The sequence below is a fragment of the Amblyomma maculatum genome, chromosome 1 (genome assembly GCF_055883805.1).
Source record: "Amblyomma maculatum isolate TAMU_Amacu chromosome 1, ASM5588380v1, whole genome shotgun sequence".
Classification (NCBI taxonomy): domain Eukaryota; kingdom Metazoa; phylum Arthropoda; class Arachnida; order Ixodida; family Ixodidae; genus Amblyomma; species Amblyomma maculatum.
Window position 1 is genome coordinate 237,572,133 of NC_139344.1, and position 18,507 is coordinate 237,590,639.

General features: G+C 42.9%; 1 protein-coding gene across 4 annotated transcripts in view; it reads left to right on the top strand.

The window, feature by feature from the left end:
- The window catches only part of Als2 (Amyotrophic lateral sclerosis 2), a 77,536-nt gene that overhangs the window by 26,985 nt on the left and 32,044 nt on the right, over positions 1 to 18,507 (top strand). For all 4 annotated transcript variants that reach the window (XM_084590629.1, XM_084590630.1, XM_084590631.1 and 1 more), the window contains 6 exons: positions 644 to 772; positions 3,043 to 3,171; positions 8,425 to 8,486; positions 12,736 to 12,802; positions 13,845 to 14,056; positions 16,560 to 16,718. In XM_084590629.1, the coding sequence (XP_084446755.1) occupies positions 644 to 772; positions 3,043 to 3,171; positions 8,425 to 8,486; positions 12,736 to 12,802; positions 13,845 to 14,056; positions 16,560 to 16,718 (758 nt within the window). The remainder of the gene's footprint in view (positions 1 to 643; positions 773 to 3,042; positions 3,172 to 8,424; positions 8,487 to 12,735; positions 12,803 to 13,844; positions 14,057 to 16,559; positions 16,719 to 18,507) is intronic.

Sequence of the window (18,507 nt, forward strand, 5' to 3'; positions counted from 1 at the left end):
GGCTTTTTTTTTTTTTTCTTTCTTCAAGATGACTTGAGCCTATGTTATTGTTTAAATATCTATGAAAATTTATATATATTTATGTTGTGGAGTGTTTTGTATGCTTCTATCATTACTTAATAGTTGGGTTTCAGTGAATAACAGTTTAAAGAGCAGTTAACCAGAGCACCAGCGTACAGAAATGTTGTCTATCATTTTGGGAAATTATTTTACGAATAATTTACGTAAAAGAAATGTTAGTTGGCATTTTGGAACTCATTTGCGTTCCTCGTTCACAGTGAAAACTTTTCACAAATGTTTTGATGTGGTCAGGGACCAAAGACTACCGATCGCAGGGCATTATGTCGAGTACCAGAATATTGATAACATCAATTCAGTCATTTTGGTAAGCAGAATTTCATTTGTAAGCCTTTTACTATTTGAATTTGGATGGGTATAACAGTTTACCATATGATATATTATGCAAGGGGATAGAGACTGCAAGTGTCAGTTTTTCTTTTCTCATGTTTTTGCGTATGTGATGTGTGATCACCTCTGTTGAGATTTGTGCAATACTTGTTATAATGTTGGTGCACCACCTTTGCTTTCATGACAGTTCAACGGTTGTGTTTGTCTTATACCAAAAATATTCTTCCACTCATAGACAAAGCTTTGGAGCAGCCTGCAGTCCTGTCTGAATGACTGGCTAGCCCTCTATGATATCTCAATCAAGGAATTAAAGCTGGCTGAGTCAACAAAATTGTTCTGGGACTCTGTGAGTCAGAAGCTGGCGGTAAGCAGTCAGATTTTTACAATTTAGCATGCAGTGCTGTTTTTAAGGTGTTTCTAGTGCTCTAACGTAAAAATTGATGTAAAAATAGAAATTCATAACGAAGAGGCCATTTAAGATTTGCTTTGAAGGGTAAGATGTGGTCCCGCTTTAACCGAGCTGTACCAATATACCTGCATGGCTTAGGGGTAGCACGTCTTACTCGGGGTGTAAGGGTCCCAGTGGGTTTGATTTTCATCTCGCCCTTCCATATAAAAGCAGAAGCCCAAGTTGGCAGCTCATGCCGTGTCATGTGCTCTCGTGAAGTCACACAACCTGCCGACCAGTCAGTGTATGGCCATATCACATGCCAACTATCACTTGCCAGAGTAATGGTCAGATTCTTTTACTCACAAGGCTGAAAATGCTGTATTCTCTGCAGAACAAGGCCGTCAATGCTATCGTGTTAAAATGTAAAGTGTTGACCACTTCACTGTGGCATCTGCAGCACCAAATGTGGCTGTTTCCGCATCCTTGCCCGTGCCTGGCTAAGAGGGAAAAGCCTCTTTTCTTGTTCAGACATATGGACTGAAAGTATGTTGGTGTGCTTTTATGGGAGAGGGCCCTGCTGCGGTGGGGCAGTGGTTAAAATGCCCGACTACTGTGCTAGAGTACTCGAGTTCGATCCCGACTGCCGGCGGCTGCGCTTTGATGGAGGTGAAACGGAGTGGCTTCCGTGTGCTGTGCAATATCGGTGCACATTAAATAACTCCAGACGGTTGAAATTTCCGGAGTTCTTCACTACGGTGTCTCTCATAGCCTGAGTCACTTTGGGGTATTAAACCCTACAGAGCAAATTATTTATGGGAGAGGGGCAGTTTTCCCCTTCCACCCTCATTCCTAAGCCTAGAAATTTTACTACACAAAAAAGCCTGTGACAAACCCAATTTTTTTGATACGTGGTTCAAGTTTAACCCCTTCGCTTCCACAACTGTCCTCTCCAAGAGAGACCCGTAATCCGTGCCTGGAGGCGTATTCTAATTTCCAAGCTTCTTTTCTTAACAGAACTCCTTTTTGCAAGTTATTTTGCTAACTGATCATTTCAAGTACCATATTCACTCACGTAATGACCCAATCGCATAGTGAACTCCACCCCATTTTTGTTGTTGAGAATTTAACAACTTTTTTTTTAAGGGCTAGCTTTTCTTAGCAGCTTGCTCAGTTTCACACTGTTGTTATCAGTGTCCACAGTGCAGACTTTGGCAGTGCATCAAGATGCTACGCATCGATAACATCATGGCATGTTCATGTTTTAGCAAGGGTTCCTGGGCAGGGTTGGCAAGCTCAGTAAACTTGGCAGAGTGGCAAAATGCTACACACACTCGACAGGAGTACAGTGGCTTGTTCAACACTCCGCTTCTGGCTGTGCCAATATATGCTTAGAGAGCTAACGAGCAGTTGAACATTGGAGAGGAGCTTAGCAGCTTAAACCAGAGCACTATAATTATAATATCCTTTGTGTTGAAATGCGGTGGAGGAAGGAGGACTTTCACTCCCTGAGCAGTTTGGCGAGCACAATGCCTAGCCCCTCTCACACCACAGTTGACTTACAGCCAGCCTGTGAGTTTTTTAAGCCTTGTGTAGATACATGCATTGGACCTTCAGGACTGGTGTTCAGCACGTTCGCTTCATTTTGCCGCAATTGGCTAGCGTCATCAGCTGTCGCAAAATTGTTGGCTTGCACCACGATAACAGTGCACACCTTGTGAAGCAAACTTTGCTACTAATCAACGACATGATTGTGGCCGACTGCATGCTTTTGTTGATGATAGATGAACCGAGGGACAGATATTCAAGCGGACAGGTGGAAGGACATATATGAAATTTCAACTGTTGCAAAGAAGTTCTGTCAAAACACTTTTTCTCCTTGTAAGGAACCCTTTCTCAAAACTAATATCAATTTTTATTTAAAAAAAAAAAAAAGTGGGTTCATTACATGGGTAAATATGGTAAATTGTACACTGTTGATTAGGTTCAAGTGCTTGCTTTATGTGTATACTTGTTTTTGGGTTTGTGTGTATGCTTGTTTATGTGTATGACCATTTATAGAAGTGCCATTGCTAGTGTTGTGTTATCTGAAACCAGTAGAGGTTATGTTGTGTATTTATGTTGCTGAATGAAACATGTTGCACAGCAGTGAAATTTCATGAGTAAATGTACGAAGACGACTTGAAAAGTGTAAAATGCGAAGCACTTGTCCTGGAATGGAACCTACAGACACATTCTTTCTTCAGGACACATACAGGGTGCCAGAGTGTCGAATGCTACGTGACAGCAAGTCGTCCCCTCTGCAGCTTGTCTCTGCTGGCCGCTTTGCAACACACCATTTTGTGTTGTTTCATGACAAGTTTGTTCACTCACATGTGAGTATTCTCATGCTGCACTGCTTCAAGGAATGCAACTTTTATCAAAAAACTGCATAGCCATTTTATGCTTTATCTTAAGATGTATCTTTTTCCCATTTTTTCCCATCCTGAGTCTTTTCCAGTTTGCTGCAAGTTGTTTACTTGTTGCTGTTGCGAATAAATTAGAAGGTATGAAAGTGGGTTTTAGGTTCACAAGGTGGAATGGGTGCACAGATGGTGTAGTCATGTTGAATCGTGGCAAATGGTTGAAAAATTTCAAGTCGTATTGAATGCTGAGTACTAAAATTTTCACTTCACAGAATCAAGCAGAAAGTAGCTTCAAATTATAAACCATGTGCTGATTTAATTTGATTCCGGCGAATTTTAGGGCGTTGCTATAATTACTGTCATACGGGCGGCGCACATGGCACGTCAAGCAGTTGTTCATATGTGGAACAGAATTTTCAGAGACGACCATGTGAACCGCATTGTGCTTGCCCATTTTATTAACAGACATTTTATATTACAGTAGATTCTCGATAATACGAATTCCAAGGGAGCACGCAAAATATTTGTATCATCCCGAATTCGTATGATCCAAAACAAGTCAACTTCCACATGGGAATGAATTGAAAATGAACCAAACTTTATTATGGCGAACTACTTGCAGCCGAAAAAGTCCGTAATACTTGTCTGCACTTTTTTGCTGTTGATGTCGCGGACAAGCACCGTCTGAAAAGCATAAAACCGTGCCGCGGTTTCGTCGCTCACGCTGCCTGCACTTACGGTGCAGCGCAGAACGTCCAAAGCGTGAAGAGTATCTGCCATTGACGGCGACTGATCACACTCGTCATCAGCGTCACCATCGCTGTCAGGCTCATTTTCGCAATCATTCGCTTCGTTGACCAAGTCTTCAATAGACCTCAGCCCACAGGTCGCGACGTTGTCGTCCGCGGTAACGAAGTCCCGAGCCGAAGCTTCAGTTTCCAGATTGTCCCAGCCATCAATCGTGAGGTCTTCATCTGGCTCTTGACAATCTCCTGCCGAAGCCGCATCAAGTCCGATGGCAAATCCGCACTTTCTAAAACAGTTCGAGATTTTGTCTGAAGTTACACTATCCCTCGCTAGAAAGTGCAAAGCATCTAAGAGACTGATCCGCAAGTTTGCTTCTTTACGGTCAATTTTCGCCAGCAGACGCCTCACTAGAAGTCCTTTGAAATGATGTTTCACATTTCTAATTATCCCAGCGTCCAGTGGCTGAAGATGGCTGGTAGTGTTCGCCGGCAGGAACCTGACTTTCACGTTATTGAATGTCATTTCCTTTGGGTGGGCAGAGCATTGGTCCACGAAAAGCAAAATTTTCCGGTTTCTTGACGCCATTTTCCGATCAAAACTTGTCAAGAACTCGCAGAAAAAAATCTCCAGTCATCCACGCCTTTCGGTTACCTTTGTAAAAGACAGGCAAACGCTCCGCCGATCGGAAACAACTCGGTTTCTTCGACTTGCCGATGACGGTAAGCTGGAGTTTCTCGGATCCATCCGAGTTGCAGCAAAAGCGTACTGTTACTCTCTCCTTGCTTTTCTGGCCGCCCTGGCATGCCTGGCCTTTTACGCACAAACTTCTTTCCGGTTGAAGGTTGAAAAAAAGGCCCGCCTCGTCGGCATTAAATATGTCGCGTGGCGCGTACTCCGAAATCAGCGCCGGCAGCGTGTTCAGCCACTCATCTACAGCTGACTGGTCCACTTTCTTGCCTTCACCTGAGACGACCTGGTAGACAAGTCCGTGTCGCTCCTTAAACCGGTGCAGCCATCCCCCAGATGCTTGGAAATTTTCAATTCCAAGCGAAAGTGCGACGGTGTCGGCTTTTTCACGTAGCGCCTTGCCGTTCACGTTGACGCCGGCCGCTGTCACTTCGCAGACCCAAATCAGCAGAACCTCTTCCAGCTTGAAATGGGTCGCTGTTTTAGCCTGCTTTATGTTCGCACCGAAGTGCTGCACATTCTTGAAGATGGCGTCTCGCTGCCCAACAATGGTGCAGAGCGTCAATAGTGCCAACCCTAGCTCTTTTGCTAAGTCGACACGCTTCTTCTTAGGGTTTTCGTCAACCCTCTTCAGCACTTCAAGCTTTTCCTTAAAAGAAAGGTCTTTACGCTTCCGCGACATTTCGGCAGCATCGAACGCTTGCGTCTTTCTAACGTTTGGGCACTTCACGTCACAGAGAACGACAGAAAGAAGCGGCGAACGGAGAACTACCAAGCCTCAAGGTGAACTATGCAGGGGCAGCCAGCGTCACAGGCCTCCTGGGAACAGCCTGCGAGACAACTTTTAAATAGACCAATGAGCTGCCAGCGAATGAGTGACGTACACAACTGGGCACGTGCCTCGCCTTGGCCGTCCTTGTCTAGTGCTCATCAGTTTGCTATGAAAGGGAGCTGGGGGTAGGGTGGCTAGTGGGGTGAGGGGGGTTGGAGAGGAGAGGCAGCGGCCGCGGTGGGTACCCTCTCCCCCTGTGAGCTCTTGCGCTGAGCTTCTCGGTGGCTTTGTGCGTTTGTACAACGTTCGTTCGTATCATTTGTGGCGGGGGAGGGGGGGGGGGGGGGAGAGGAGTTAGCGGAGGCCGCGTCGGTAATGTTACCCTCTTGAGGCCAGCCGCGCCGGCCCGCTCGCATGCGCGACTGGTTTGCACGTTCGTATCAACCGTGGCGGGTTCAGAAATTCTTCGTATCACCCCAAATCTTAACGTATTCTATACAATGTAGTCCGTTCAAAGCATTCTTAAAATTCGTATCATCCCGAAATTCGTACCAGCCGTAATCGTATCATCGAGATTCTACTGTATGCTGTGTACACGTGCTTACTTTACATAATTCGTTTGCTTTGAACTGCGTGGGCATCAAGTCAAGAATTTCAGCTTGCCAAGTGAATGGTAAAATTGCACAGGAATAAAAGCATGCACACTGTGAACCGGTAGGAACACAATTAGCAGTTGCAGTAATATCTTCTCAGGGTCTGGCATAGTAGTGCTTAATTAGTAGTACTTTCATTGCCTCTGAGCTCAGCAGCCATGACTAGCACCATGAATTAAAGAGCGCTGGGTACTTTGAAGCAAATGAGCTCTAAAGCATGAAAACCAGATTAGGTTGTTTCTCAGCTATTAAATAGATGCTCAGTCAACTCGGTTAGCTTTTGCATGCCTACAATATGCACCTGAGAACTTCGGTGTAAGTCATGACTTGAGAAGGCTTCAGATATTACCTGGCCTTAGGAGAAGAATATGCATCTGTGCTGATCAGAATATGGTTAAACGTTCTTTTAACTATATCTTTTATTTTAAAAATTTGGCATTCTATAGATGCAAAAAAAACTGGTTGCACTAAATGCTTGTACATGAAGCTTATTTATTTCTTTGATGTGATACTGACGATGATGCACTGTGGATCAATGCTTGTCTAAGCTGTGCCGATGCCTAAAACACGTTGAAGATTCTTTGCTAAATGAATTTATTAATACAGTGTTTTCTTTGTTTTTTGCTGAAATTTTCATTAGCACTTTTAGTGAAGTGCTGTATTTTGTTCGTTTATAACAACCAATTGTTCAGAACCATCCTTTCAGTATCCTTCGTAATACAGTAAAAGCTCGTTAATTCAGACTTCACGGGACCTGGAGAAAAGTTCAAATTATCGAATTGCCTCGAAAAAACTGACAAGAACATTTGCATTGCTATAACTTTACCGTATTTACTTGCATAATGAGCCCACCCCACACTTTCGCCCCTGAAAAAAGAAAGAGCGATAGCATGTCCCTTCATTTCGTGCCGTCGCCGTAGCAGTCTACAGCGCATTTCTTGGCAGCGTGCCAAGCTACTCCGCAATTAGCTCTAGCGGTGGGAGGGGCGACGCAGTAGCAGCAGTAACCCTTCACAAGTAGCCTGCATAACGTGCGAGGCTTCACTGCATGATACGCTGAACGCCACTTGACGAGCGCACATTTTGGAAGCAGCAGAAGAATTACAGTGGAAGCGCATAAGAAAACCCACTACCGCCATAAGAAACGCCATGAAACTGCGATTGGCTAGCTGACTAATGTAGCCAACTTGACATTGCGCGCTCATAAGAGGTATGTGGTCAACTCGATACATGCATTTCAGGTTTGAGGAACGCTATTTTAACAATCACTTCCAGTGTCATGCGATCGTATCTGGACGTGGCCTAACCGATGTAACCGTTCAATGCCATAGCCTTACCTGAGCATCGGCTAGGACCACGTCGGCAAAAATACTTATCCTTATTTCCGAATTAACTGCTATAGAATTAATGAGCATTTAGTTGCAATTCTCGGAGGTCACGCAGAACAGACAGCAAGCAGCCGCCGCCACAGCCGTCGACCCTCTACCCTCCGGGTCGCCGGCCACCGTGCCGGTCATGACTTTACCCACTTTTCCATAGTTTACTTGGTTTTATCTTCTGCCTTGTTTTTTACACACTTGACATGATGAATAACCAGTGCTAAAGACTAGGACGAATAGCAAGAAGCAAACAGGACACGGCCTCATAACTATGCTGCCCTATTGGGGGGGCATTTCTTTGGCCATGTGTGCTGGGCGGCAGGGAGCTCAGATGCAGCGCTGGGTAGTTGGAATTATTCGTAGCGGAACCGACTCGAGTTCAAACTAACGGGCTTTTTTGTATACAGACTTGTGAGCTTGGCCGCACCAAGTAGTGTAGTTTGAATTACCAAGGTTTGAATTAACGAGCTCTCATTGTATTATAAAAAAGTGAACCTTTCAGACCTTATGACATGCACAGTTCTTTTATTTAGAAAGAGTTTTCTGTGAATCTGGAGGTCTTTCACCATCTCTTAGCATGCTGATTGCTTCTGTGTCTGGGCAGCTCTGTTGGTGGACTGAATTGCTCAATAACATCAGGCCTCTTGACATCAGCAAATGCTTGTTATAACTATTACTAGGGTAGGAATAGTGAGCTGAATTGCTCATATTAAATGTTTAACCATATCTAAGCTACAGCAGTGGTGTGCAGAGAGAAAAAGCTTGGCAGATGTTATAATTATTCATTCTATTTCTTTATTTTCATAGTTTTTTAGTGCCATATTTTCATTTGTAGCCAGTCTTTTTTTTTTTTGGTTAATTAGAATCTGTTTGTTATGTTAGACCTATAAATTGTCATGAAAAGACAAAATTTGCCTCTTCCAAGAAATATGTACAAAGATATTGATTTTTATTTTCTTTATTTTGTATTCTTATTCTGCTTCAGTTTGGTGGCTTTCAAAACTACAGCTTAGAGCTGGCCTGGGTGGAAGCAGACACGAAATCTGAGTAAGTGCTAGCACTCTAAAATCTGGCTAATGGAAAGCAGTTATATGCTGTGAAGTGTTACTGTTGGCATTATCATTTCTTAGGCTGCCTGGCATAGCAAACTGAAAGCTTTCCTGTGTTATCTGCGTTTATTATTATTATTATTTTTTTTTTTTTTATGGAAGAAATCTTGTGTATAACATTGACACATTGATGAGCATGTGTGCCTTTAGCCAATTTTAGGGCTGCCTCCATTTGGCCTGTGTCAGTATGAGCAATTTTTTATTTCTAATGTTCCTTGTCATGTAATGCTGCTGCGCTTATAGTAGTGGAAGTTACTATGGCTACCCATTAATGTGTCTTCTTGTTCATGTTATCTGCTTCTTCACACAGGTTTTGCATTATGAAATGGACTGCTTTCAGATGTCAGGATTAGCAATTAAAGTGAAAATACTCAGTTTTGTGATCACTTTTTCATTTCTTCAACTATATAGCAGTGTTCGACCTCTTTCTTTTTTATGTCACGTGTCTGAAGTTATTATTTGTGTGTCCTCTTCTGGTGCAGGCTTTTCTTTTGTAAATACTTTTCATGACTGCAGTGTAATAACTTGGCCTTGTGCAAAAAGCTTGGGTAGCCAGCTATCCGCCCTTTCTTTCTGTAAGAAGGATGCTTGTAGTGAAATTTTGCAGAGTGTTGCAATAAAGTGTACACAATGCATTAGGCCGACCCTTTTTAAGATCTACTTGAAAGGGCCAGAAAATTCCCCAAGGCGTGTATCTGAAAACTCCACGTAGCGAACATGTTCAGGTGGTTGACCATGATATAACAAATTCGCTACGCCGACTGCCTCTTAGCTAGTGCTGAATTACTGAAAATTTGGCATGTTTCATGACATAAACATGAACCAACATGAGAGGAACGTCTACGATCGCAACTAGCGGTCTTAACAGAAGTGCCACTGTAAAAGATATGTGAGCATTCCAGGTGTACACAAATACATTTAAACCTCTACATAACAAACCTCCGTGTAGCGAATATCTTAATATTATGAAGTTTTTTAATTCCCCAACACGTGTATTTGAAAACCCCACATAGCGAACATGTTCCGAAGGTTGACATTGATACAACAAACTGTGAAGGTTCTAGGGACTGCATGTAAGAAATTAACACACGAGGCGGCAGCATTTGGGAAAAAAACAACTCTAATATAACACTGAAAAGAATAAAAAATAAATAAAACACGTACAAAAGGGAAAAGGAAAAAAGAACACACACGCAATGAACAAGAAGATAATCTATGAAAGAAAATCAAAAGTTCACTCGTATGTTCGTGGCCGGAGTGATGGTGCGTCCGACGGAATTGTATGGCTGGGCGTCAGCAGAGTCTCTGCTTCTGGGTGCGTCCCAAATTGAAGTGTCAGGCCAACGGTCTCGTTTGCAGCAGGCCTCTGCGCTGCAGCCTGGATCCGTCAGTTACGCGCCTTGTTTGCATACTACATATGGCCGGAGCAGAGTCTGGCCAAGATGCGGGCAGCTTGTGTTCGGTCAACCGGCTAGTGGTCACGTCATCACAGCTGCTAGGAAAGTCCAAGTCCAGCTGCTCCTGAGTCTGGTAGCTCAGGCCGATGCGTCTGGAGACAGGATAGAGGTTTAATGTACACGTGAGACAGTTTATTGTAAGCAGACTTTTTTCGCGTTGATTTCTGTGGGAATCCTATGGCATTATTCATCTGATTCGAGAATTCGACGTAGTTTTAATCGAGTTTGGCTTAACGGGAGTCTGCTGTATTGATGCTAGAATTAAGCGCTCTATTATAACAGGTCTCAACCTTTGGCTCTTGACTTTGGAAGAAATGAAAAGCATGAATTCAGTCATCCAGCTGAAGAGGCGACGAGGAGGCTGGAGCAAACTTTCTTATTTGTTGACTTAGAATGATAGATGTTGGCACACTCGCTTGAAACAGCATCAGACAATCGGATAATAAGTTTCGCAGTGACATTTTCTGTACTTTTGTTTTCTCATTGTTTATATGTTGATCACTTGTTGCTTGCTCGTTGAAAGCCAGGCATGGCAACAAAATGGGCTATGGGTTTACAGATGCTTTTAATATTAACTAAGAAGCGGAGTCTTAAGGCATGCTTAATTCTTTCTGAAGTTTCTCTGTTCTTTTTTTAAAGGATGTAGTATGTACTTTTGCCTAACATTCAAAATGAGTCATGGTCTAATTACTAGTTAATAAAAAAAAATGTGGGCCTGGACAATAAACCTGGGATTGTCTCAGACTCTCGGTGCATAGCATATATCAGCAATTACAGCAAAACAAAGTGCATTTAGATTCATTTGCCCATTGCTGTACTATGCTTTCCATGAAAAAGGTGATTAGCTCAAAACAAACTTCTGAAAAAACGAGCCTGAAAGTTCTAAACTAGCATACACTATCTATATATTTATTCGGAACACTTACTGTTTTACTGCGAAAGCAATACTACTTTCACTTCCAACTCCTCGCGTGGCGAGGCCGCGGTAGCTACCATTGACCTTTAGCTTGACCTCTGCTATGACGTCATACCATCTGCCACAAAAACCAGGGGCCCAACCGCTGCGCTTGGTGGCTGCTGCCTAACTCCTGCGCCCGCCGCGCGCGGCGCGCCTAGCGGTGTGACGTCACAGCTGCAAGAGCAGGGCTCCAACTTGTGCCGTTGCGAGGCGAGGCTGGCGTGGTGGCTGCTGCCTAACTCCTGCGCCCGTGTCTTTCATTTGCAAAACAAAATGGCCGTATCTTCAAATTGCCCCTTAAACCTACATTTAAAGCACCGGTTCGAGTACAGCCTTGCACACCTAGAGTAAGGCCGACCTCGCTTAGTGTTCAGCCGAGCGCACTTGGAACTGGAGGTTTGACACATCCTCATGCACGTAGTAGAGGTGGGTTCAACAAGATTGTCGGCACTTCAGTTGCTACTTTTGTAAGCGGTGTAGCCTTGCAGTCTATAGGAGGTGAACCTACCAGGGGCAGTACAGCTACTAAGAGTGTTTCTAACGTGCTCTCTACTGGTGTAAAGAATGTCGTTGCAGCCGGTGCCGGAGCAGCAGTTATCATTCTGCATTAACATCGCCTACAACCAAGTATATCATTGCAGCCACAGCAATTCTCGTATTGCTACTAGTTGTACACAGAATAACCAGGTAATATCACTGCATAACCACAAGTCCAATCACAAGCACCACCACCAGCAACACTACCAGCTGAACTAAGCGTGGCTACGGTATTGCTTTCGCAATCACCAGGCTTAACCAAGCTAAGCCTTCAGCCAAATTTTTTTCTGTGCGATAGTGAAATACTTCACCCATGAACAGAGCGTTGTAAAGACCAAAAGACGTTCTTTCCTAAAGTCAGTTTTTTTTGTGCGTCAGAGCCTATTCATTCTGTCTTCCCATTTAATGGCTCTTGATATAAATAAAAAATAAAAGGTATCGCAGCGATGGCCAACTGATTTAAGAATCTGCCTTGCACATGAGAGAGATGGGGTTTATTCATCAGTGACACGATTTCCCCTCACCCGGTGCTAATTTTCTCTGGGGTGAAATGCTTGGAAATAGGTCTTTAAAGCCGCCCTGTGTAATGAAAATGCTTGTGCCATGGCACTCTTTCAAAGAAGCCAACCTTATGTCAATCAACTCACCTCCACCAGCATAAAAGGAGAGGGTACTGAGCAACAGAAAGAAAAAAAAAACTTGCAATAACTCTGTAATCAAAATTGCATCTTTGTAGCTTTCTTTTGCTTCTTTGTAACATTCCATTTGAAAGGTTTTATGAATCTTCAGTGGTTCAGATGCTTGTTGATTAATGTCAGTTGGTTAATTATCCAGTAATGAAATTAAAATACCCATGGACATGCTGTATCAGCTTTGTACATGTACCAGCTTTTTTTGGACCCTTGGTTCAGGTTACACTGAAGTTGGGCTTGTAGCTTCAAATAAATGCTTTGTTCCTTTTGGAAGCAGTGCCATTAGTCTCTCTCTTGCTTGTCACTGTACCTATGATTGAAAATACAAATCTCTCGCAGAGCTTATAAAAGTGATGTTTCCTGTCTACAAACCCTGAAGTACTGACTGAGTAACATAATGTTTTTCTTTTGTTGCAACAAAGCTCTTATTTTATGAGACAGGCATTTTAAAAGTTTTTCTTTATGAAGTTAGGTGTAAAACTTATGACGAGCTGTAAAACTTATGACGACACTATTTTTGTTTTGTTTTCACTTTTGCAACAGGACTGTATTTGCTGTTACGACACCCGAAGAAATACTTGCATTCAGCTGTCCCACATCCTCAGAAAAGGCAAGCTTCTGACTTTTCTGTCCATTTTTTTTTTACAGATCGCAGATTGGGGCTAAATTTACGGTTGCCATCGTAGGGCGTGAAAGTTGAATTTCTTGGTCATGTAATTTCGAAAGAATTGAGAAATAATACAGTTTGGAATAAAAATTATAGGGGCAACGTTAAAATGCTCATCGAAAATAGAGTAGGTTAAAGAACATGTTTATGTTAATGGCATCCTAGCTGTTACCTAGTCAAGAAGAGCAGATGAACAGGGCATGTGACGCAAAGCAAATCATTTATGGTAATGAACTGCATTCGAAGGGAATCGGAAAAATTGCATGGTGTTGGCAAGTCAGATGGGCAAATGGTGCAGGGTTAGGGTGGGTGCAGCTGGCACAGGACAGGGCTGTTTGGGGATCACTGGGAAAGACCTTTGTCTTGCTGTATGGACATAGTTTAGTTTTTTTTTTTATGTGGAGTAATAGACATAAGGAGGGTCAAAGTAAGAACTTTGGTAGGACCTCTTGTCATCGGTACAATGATGGAACTAAACAGAATCAATTTTAGATTCCATACACTAGCTGCACCTGGCTAGAGAGAATGTAAAATTAAAAAAATAATAATAAAAATGCTGTACCAAAACAACAGAAGAAATGCTCTGTCGCAAACGTTTACAATCCACTGCACCTTTTGAATGAATGGCAGTGACTGCAATCTTTTGCAACATATGGTACATAATCTACAAGCAAGGGTGCTGTACTGGCGTGTTTTATTGGCTGTGTGATTATTTTTCATTACCATACGGAATTTTAGCAGTCCATGCTTGAAGTATTTGTGCTACAGTCATTTTTAGTGTGCCATAGTGATGCATGTCGGTTTTAATTAACTTGATGCTGCATTCCGTGCATGACTGAAAGGCCTGAAGGGTGTCATGCTGTTGCTTCTCAGACATTTAATTTAGTATTTTGCCTCGAATACTATTGCGATGGTTTTAAGCTAAATTGAGCCTGCTCTCCAGGTGACTTTAATGTGCTTGAGTAAGGCACACTTACTTTTGCAGACGGAGTGGGTCTGCTGCTTGAACCAGGCAATTCGAAACCTGATAAATAGTGAAAAACGAGAAAACCCCGTTCAAAGTTTGAAGAGTGGTCACTTGGACAAGAGGCTGACTCCTCCTATGATCCGTCATGCTAGCCATGTCTTCACCAAGTTGCCTGTCTACAAGGATGCCACTTACAAGGGTTCCTGGCTCAAGGGACAATTGCATGGCTTGTGAGTGCTTTTTCTGGACAGGAGCATAGTATGATTGTGTCTTTTTGTGCTTGGGTAGTGGGGGGTCCTCATAATCCAAAATGGGACAGCCTGTTTAGACTATGAGGGGAAATTTTAAGTTGAAAGCCTTTAATGGCTCATGCTGTCGTGGACAAAATGTGTCCCGCTTTTGCGGCGGCCTTAATTGGCCGAGGCAAGATGACGTCATAGAGGTATCGACCAATCACAGAGAATCACCACAGTATGCGCGAATGCGTGCCTTATATGGCCATATGGCAATCAATGGTCAATTACTAATTAATGACTAATTAACTAATAAGGATTTAAATAATTGCTAAGGTACTAATTAATGTCTAATTAAGTAATATATTAATGACCCTAATAATGACCAAATAATAATTAATTAATTACTGATTTATGCCAGTTGCGTAGCAGAATGCGGCACTCAGGGTTTCGCCTTTCACTACTTTAATCGCTAAATTCTCTTGGAATTTTTTTTTTTATGGGGGTGGGGGGGTCTTCATAGTCCAAAATGGGGCAACCTGTTTGGATAGTATCGTCAGATATCTTTTTGAAACATGTTCCATGCTTATAATGTGATAGTATTGGGAATGCCATGAGGGTTGAAATCTGTCCGGCGCCTGTGTGAAGCCTCCACCTATCGGTCTTTGCAAGGGACAGGTGATGCTTAAGGGAATTTTCCTCTCTCCTTATACCTGCCAGCCCCTTCTCCAGTCCTCCTCCCCACTTGCAGGGAAGAATGAACAAAAGAAACAGTTATAATAGAGATGGAACAAGGATAGAATTGAAATAGAATTGGGATTGAAATAGAATCAGAATTGATTGGCAAGTGAAAGAAAACTGCTGTCGCATTTCCTCCGCACCAATCCAATTGATTGACCCTAAATTTTATTTGCACCAAAAAGTTTGTTGGTCGAAAATCTAGTGGCATTGGTGGTTGGCTTGTTTCACTTGTTGACTGGTGGTAATATTTGTTTCTAATTTAGCGTTATCTTTTTCATGTGAGAAGCTGGTAGAATAGCAAGTCTATGTTAAAAAAAGAAGTATGAAAGGGCTATGCAGTACTGATTGCTGCATGTAATCTCTAATGGAGAGTGCCTCACCTACCTTAGCAACTGGCTTATGTGTGCTCGAGTCTTACTCGGAGATGTCTTTTAGTACTGCAATTTGTCCTATGTTATGTTGGAGAATGGTGTTAACCTGCTATGCCCAAAATTAATTAGAGTATGTAATTGAGTCTTAGAGGTGCTATAAACCTGAGTATGAAGTAGGTCTACATCAGCACAGTCATTTCCGAAGAATATCGGATGTGCTCGCTCTACGCAAACCAGGACTTTGTTGAGAGATAATAGTGTAAGTTTTTCAGGCACACCTAGCTACTTGCTGTGCGCTTTTCTGCACTACAGCTGATGACTTTGGGATAAGTACATTGCTCTCTTAAAATATCTGAAGAGCTTTCTGGATGTATCGAACCGGGATAATCCGAACAGTATTTCGAATTACCTCCTTGAAAAAGTCTTTGTAAAGTATAGGAAAGGGTTACTTTATATTGAACTAAAATTAGGCCAGTCATTTGATAGCAACTACATACCAACCCCGCAAGTGCCACTTGTAACGGACTTTGCGATCACCCTTTGCTTGTTGAGAGGGGTCAAGCTGTGTGGCCTTGGGCACCTACTGACTGTGTTAACACTTTGAGACCTTGTGACGAGAAGAACAATTGGTGGGCTTGATTGAGGATGACCATCAGTCTCCCATACTCATTTTCACACTACATCGCTGTCGTGCAGTGAAGCCAAACTAGCTAATCAAACCCTAGTAGTGCCATTCACTGCCTAAGGCATTGCAGAAGTCAGCCATACTTGTGCTTGGGCCCCGTCAGGCAGAGTTCATCTGCCTGCCCTCTGTATCCGAGACTTTGTCTGAATAAAAGCCAAATCAAGTCAAATCAAATTAAATGCAGGCACATTGAGTTTTTGGCATGGCAGAAGGGAAGCCAAAATACACAAGCTATGGAAATGTTCAGGTCATATGAGGACTATAGAATGCGATTGTCGCCACCCGTTCAGTGGCACTCAGCCAGAAAGAGATGGACCTTTTGTTGAACCATGAGCAATACCACGACTAGTGTACACGTGGCCACGACAAAGGGGATTCAGGCCGCAAATAATAAATATTTTCCGAGAGTAGGGCCTTTCCAGTGTTGTGCTGTCTGGCTCTCTTCCACTCTGGCACAAACTACGGTGTGGTTTTCTGTCTCTCTCTCTCTCTCTCCACCACGCCCCTTTTTCTTTTTGCGGATCACCCAGTTCTACTACACTCAATATTAAGCTTTCATTTTTTTCAGTTGCAGTGGCTGCCGCAACAGCCAGATAAACTTCTCAGTTCTTAGACCACAACATTAGCAAACCAAAATGTTCCAACTGCTCAAGAGCGGGACATTTGTTACCCCAATGGAGTGTTGTGTGGGCTTGACTTGCAGTGGCATACTGACCTGGCCCGATGGCCGCAAATACACGGGCCGGTTCAAGAATAACCTGCAGCATGGTGAAGGTGAATTCATTGTACCAGGAAACGGTGGGGACACTGTGTTTCGGGGCACCTGGAAGAACGGCAAGCTTCATGGACTTGGGAGTGCCAGGTTTGTTCATTTTGTTGTTTTATGCTGTGTCTTCAGTGTCAGTACTTGTGTTGTTGTTGTGCTGTGATGAGTAGTCGGTGGAGTGCACAGTATTTTGGATTTTTGAAATTTGTACAGTATACCGAGCATTTTGACACAATTGAGCTGAATGCAGCAGAGTCACTGGTGTTGTGCATGTCAGCGTTAAATTAGTGAGGACTTTCAGTTAACCGTTTAGAAAATGGTGACCACTTAGAATAAAAACTGCAATAAAAATGGCACTGTTGTTTTGTTACTTTTAGTCTAGTTTAGTATGTTTTAAGTAGCAGTTTACATCAGGAACACCCTGTGTGACTGAGTATATTACAAGTAATCATTATACTATGAAAAATATTCATTTTGGTTCTGTTTAGCCAAAATTAGAAAATCATTTTGTGTTACTGAGTGTTACTGAAAATTTTAACCATGGCAGGAATCGGAAACAATACAAAGTTGTGTGTGCAGTTGAATTTTGTTATAAGAGAAGCGAATGTAATCATACTATCGGCAATAAGAGATTTTTCACTCGGTTGGCTGCCCTACCTCTCCCGTTAAGCAGACCTCTTTTGTAGCAGACATTAGGTATAAAAGACATTCGGTAATAAAGGACAAGCTATCTGTGATTTCTGAGCAGGAACCCTGCTTGTAAGAGACATTTTAACTGGGAGGGTTTCTTCCCCACCCTGCAAGTGTAGCATCATCACTCACAAACCTCAGTTGTGTCTGTGAGCCAGAGCTAAGTGTGAAAAAAAACTTGCGAACAGGTGTGGCTGTAGGGCAGTAAAAAGCAGTAGCGTTTCCCGTTATGTCATGCAAAACTAAGTGGCTACTGTTGCAGCGAGTAAACTTGTGTAATAAGCTGTATTTTTTTTTTTTTTTAAACTTCTAGTCACTGGGTGACAAATTTAGATACTGTGAGAAATCAAAAAGTAGTAAGAATATGAAACCCTGCTTTTAAGAGGCCTCTTTTAAAGCATACAAAATCACCTCTGCAGTACTCTTCATGAGTGGGTCCAACTGTGTATAATTATATTAATTGGAGAATCAATGAATTGAGCTTTTTTTTTTTCCATGAAGGTCACAGTTTTATTTATTCCTTTTTCTGTAAAAGTAGAAGCTTTGCTTAACTGAGCTATTTTCGCTAAATCACTATGATGAGAAATATACAGTCGAACTCGGATATATCGAACCCGGGTAATTCGAATTTTGGTTATATCAAACTCACGAAATATCCTCTTGAAAATCCCATGTAAAAGTATAGGAAAGCTGAGTCGTATATCGAAGTCAATTTCATCGGTCAATCGATATATCGAACTCCACACCACGCATTGGACGGTGCGCCTTCCCCAAAGACGATCGCATCACCCTTGGCCGTTTGCCGCGTGACGTTTTCAAGCCACGCACGGAAGGAATGAGAGGTCACAGTTCGGCGACGGCTGGACTAGGGCAGCACCGCGCCCTTTCCCCAAAGGCGCGTGCATCTGCGGTGATTGCTGCCACGCGCCAGAACGTGACGTTTGCTAGCCATGTTCGTGAAGGAACAAGAGGGAACTAATGCAGCCGTGATGTTCGGGAGAGGAGAAATATGCGATAGAGCGAAGCGCAAGGGTGTGCCCACTCTTCTGCCGAGTTTTATTTCTCCTCTTCCTCTCTCTTTCCCGGTCTTTGTTCGCAGCAGCACGCACTACACATGCGCGGACAAGCCAGCTCAGCCGTCACCAGATCTTGGATGGTGACACCTCAGCCCGTGGCAGACGCTTTCTCATTGAGA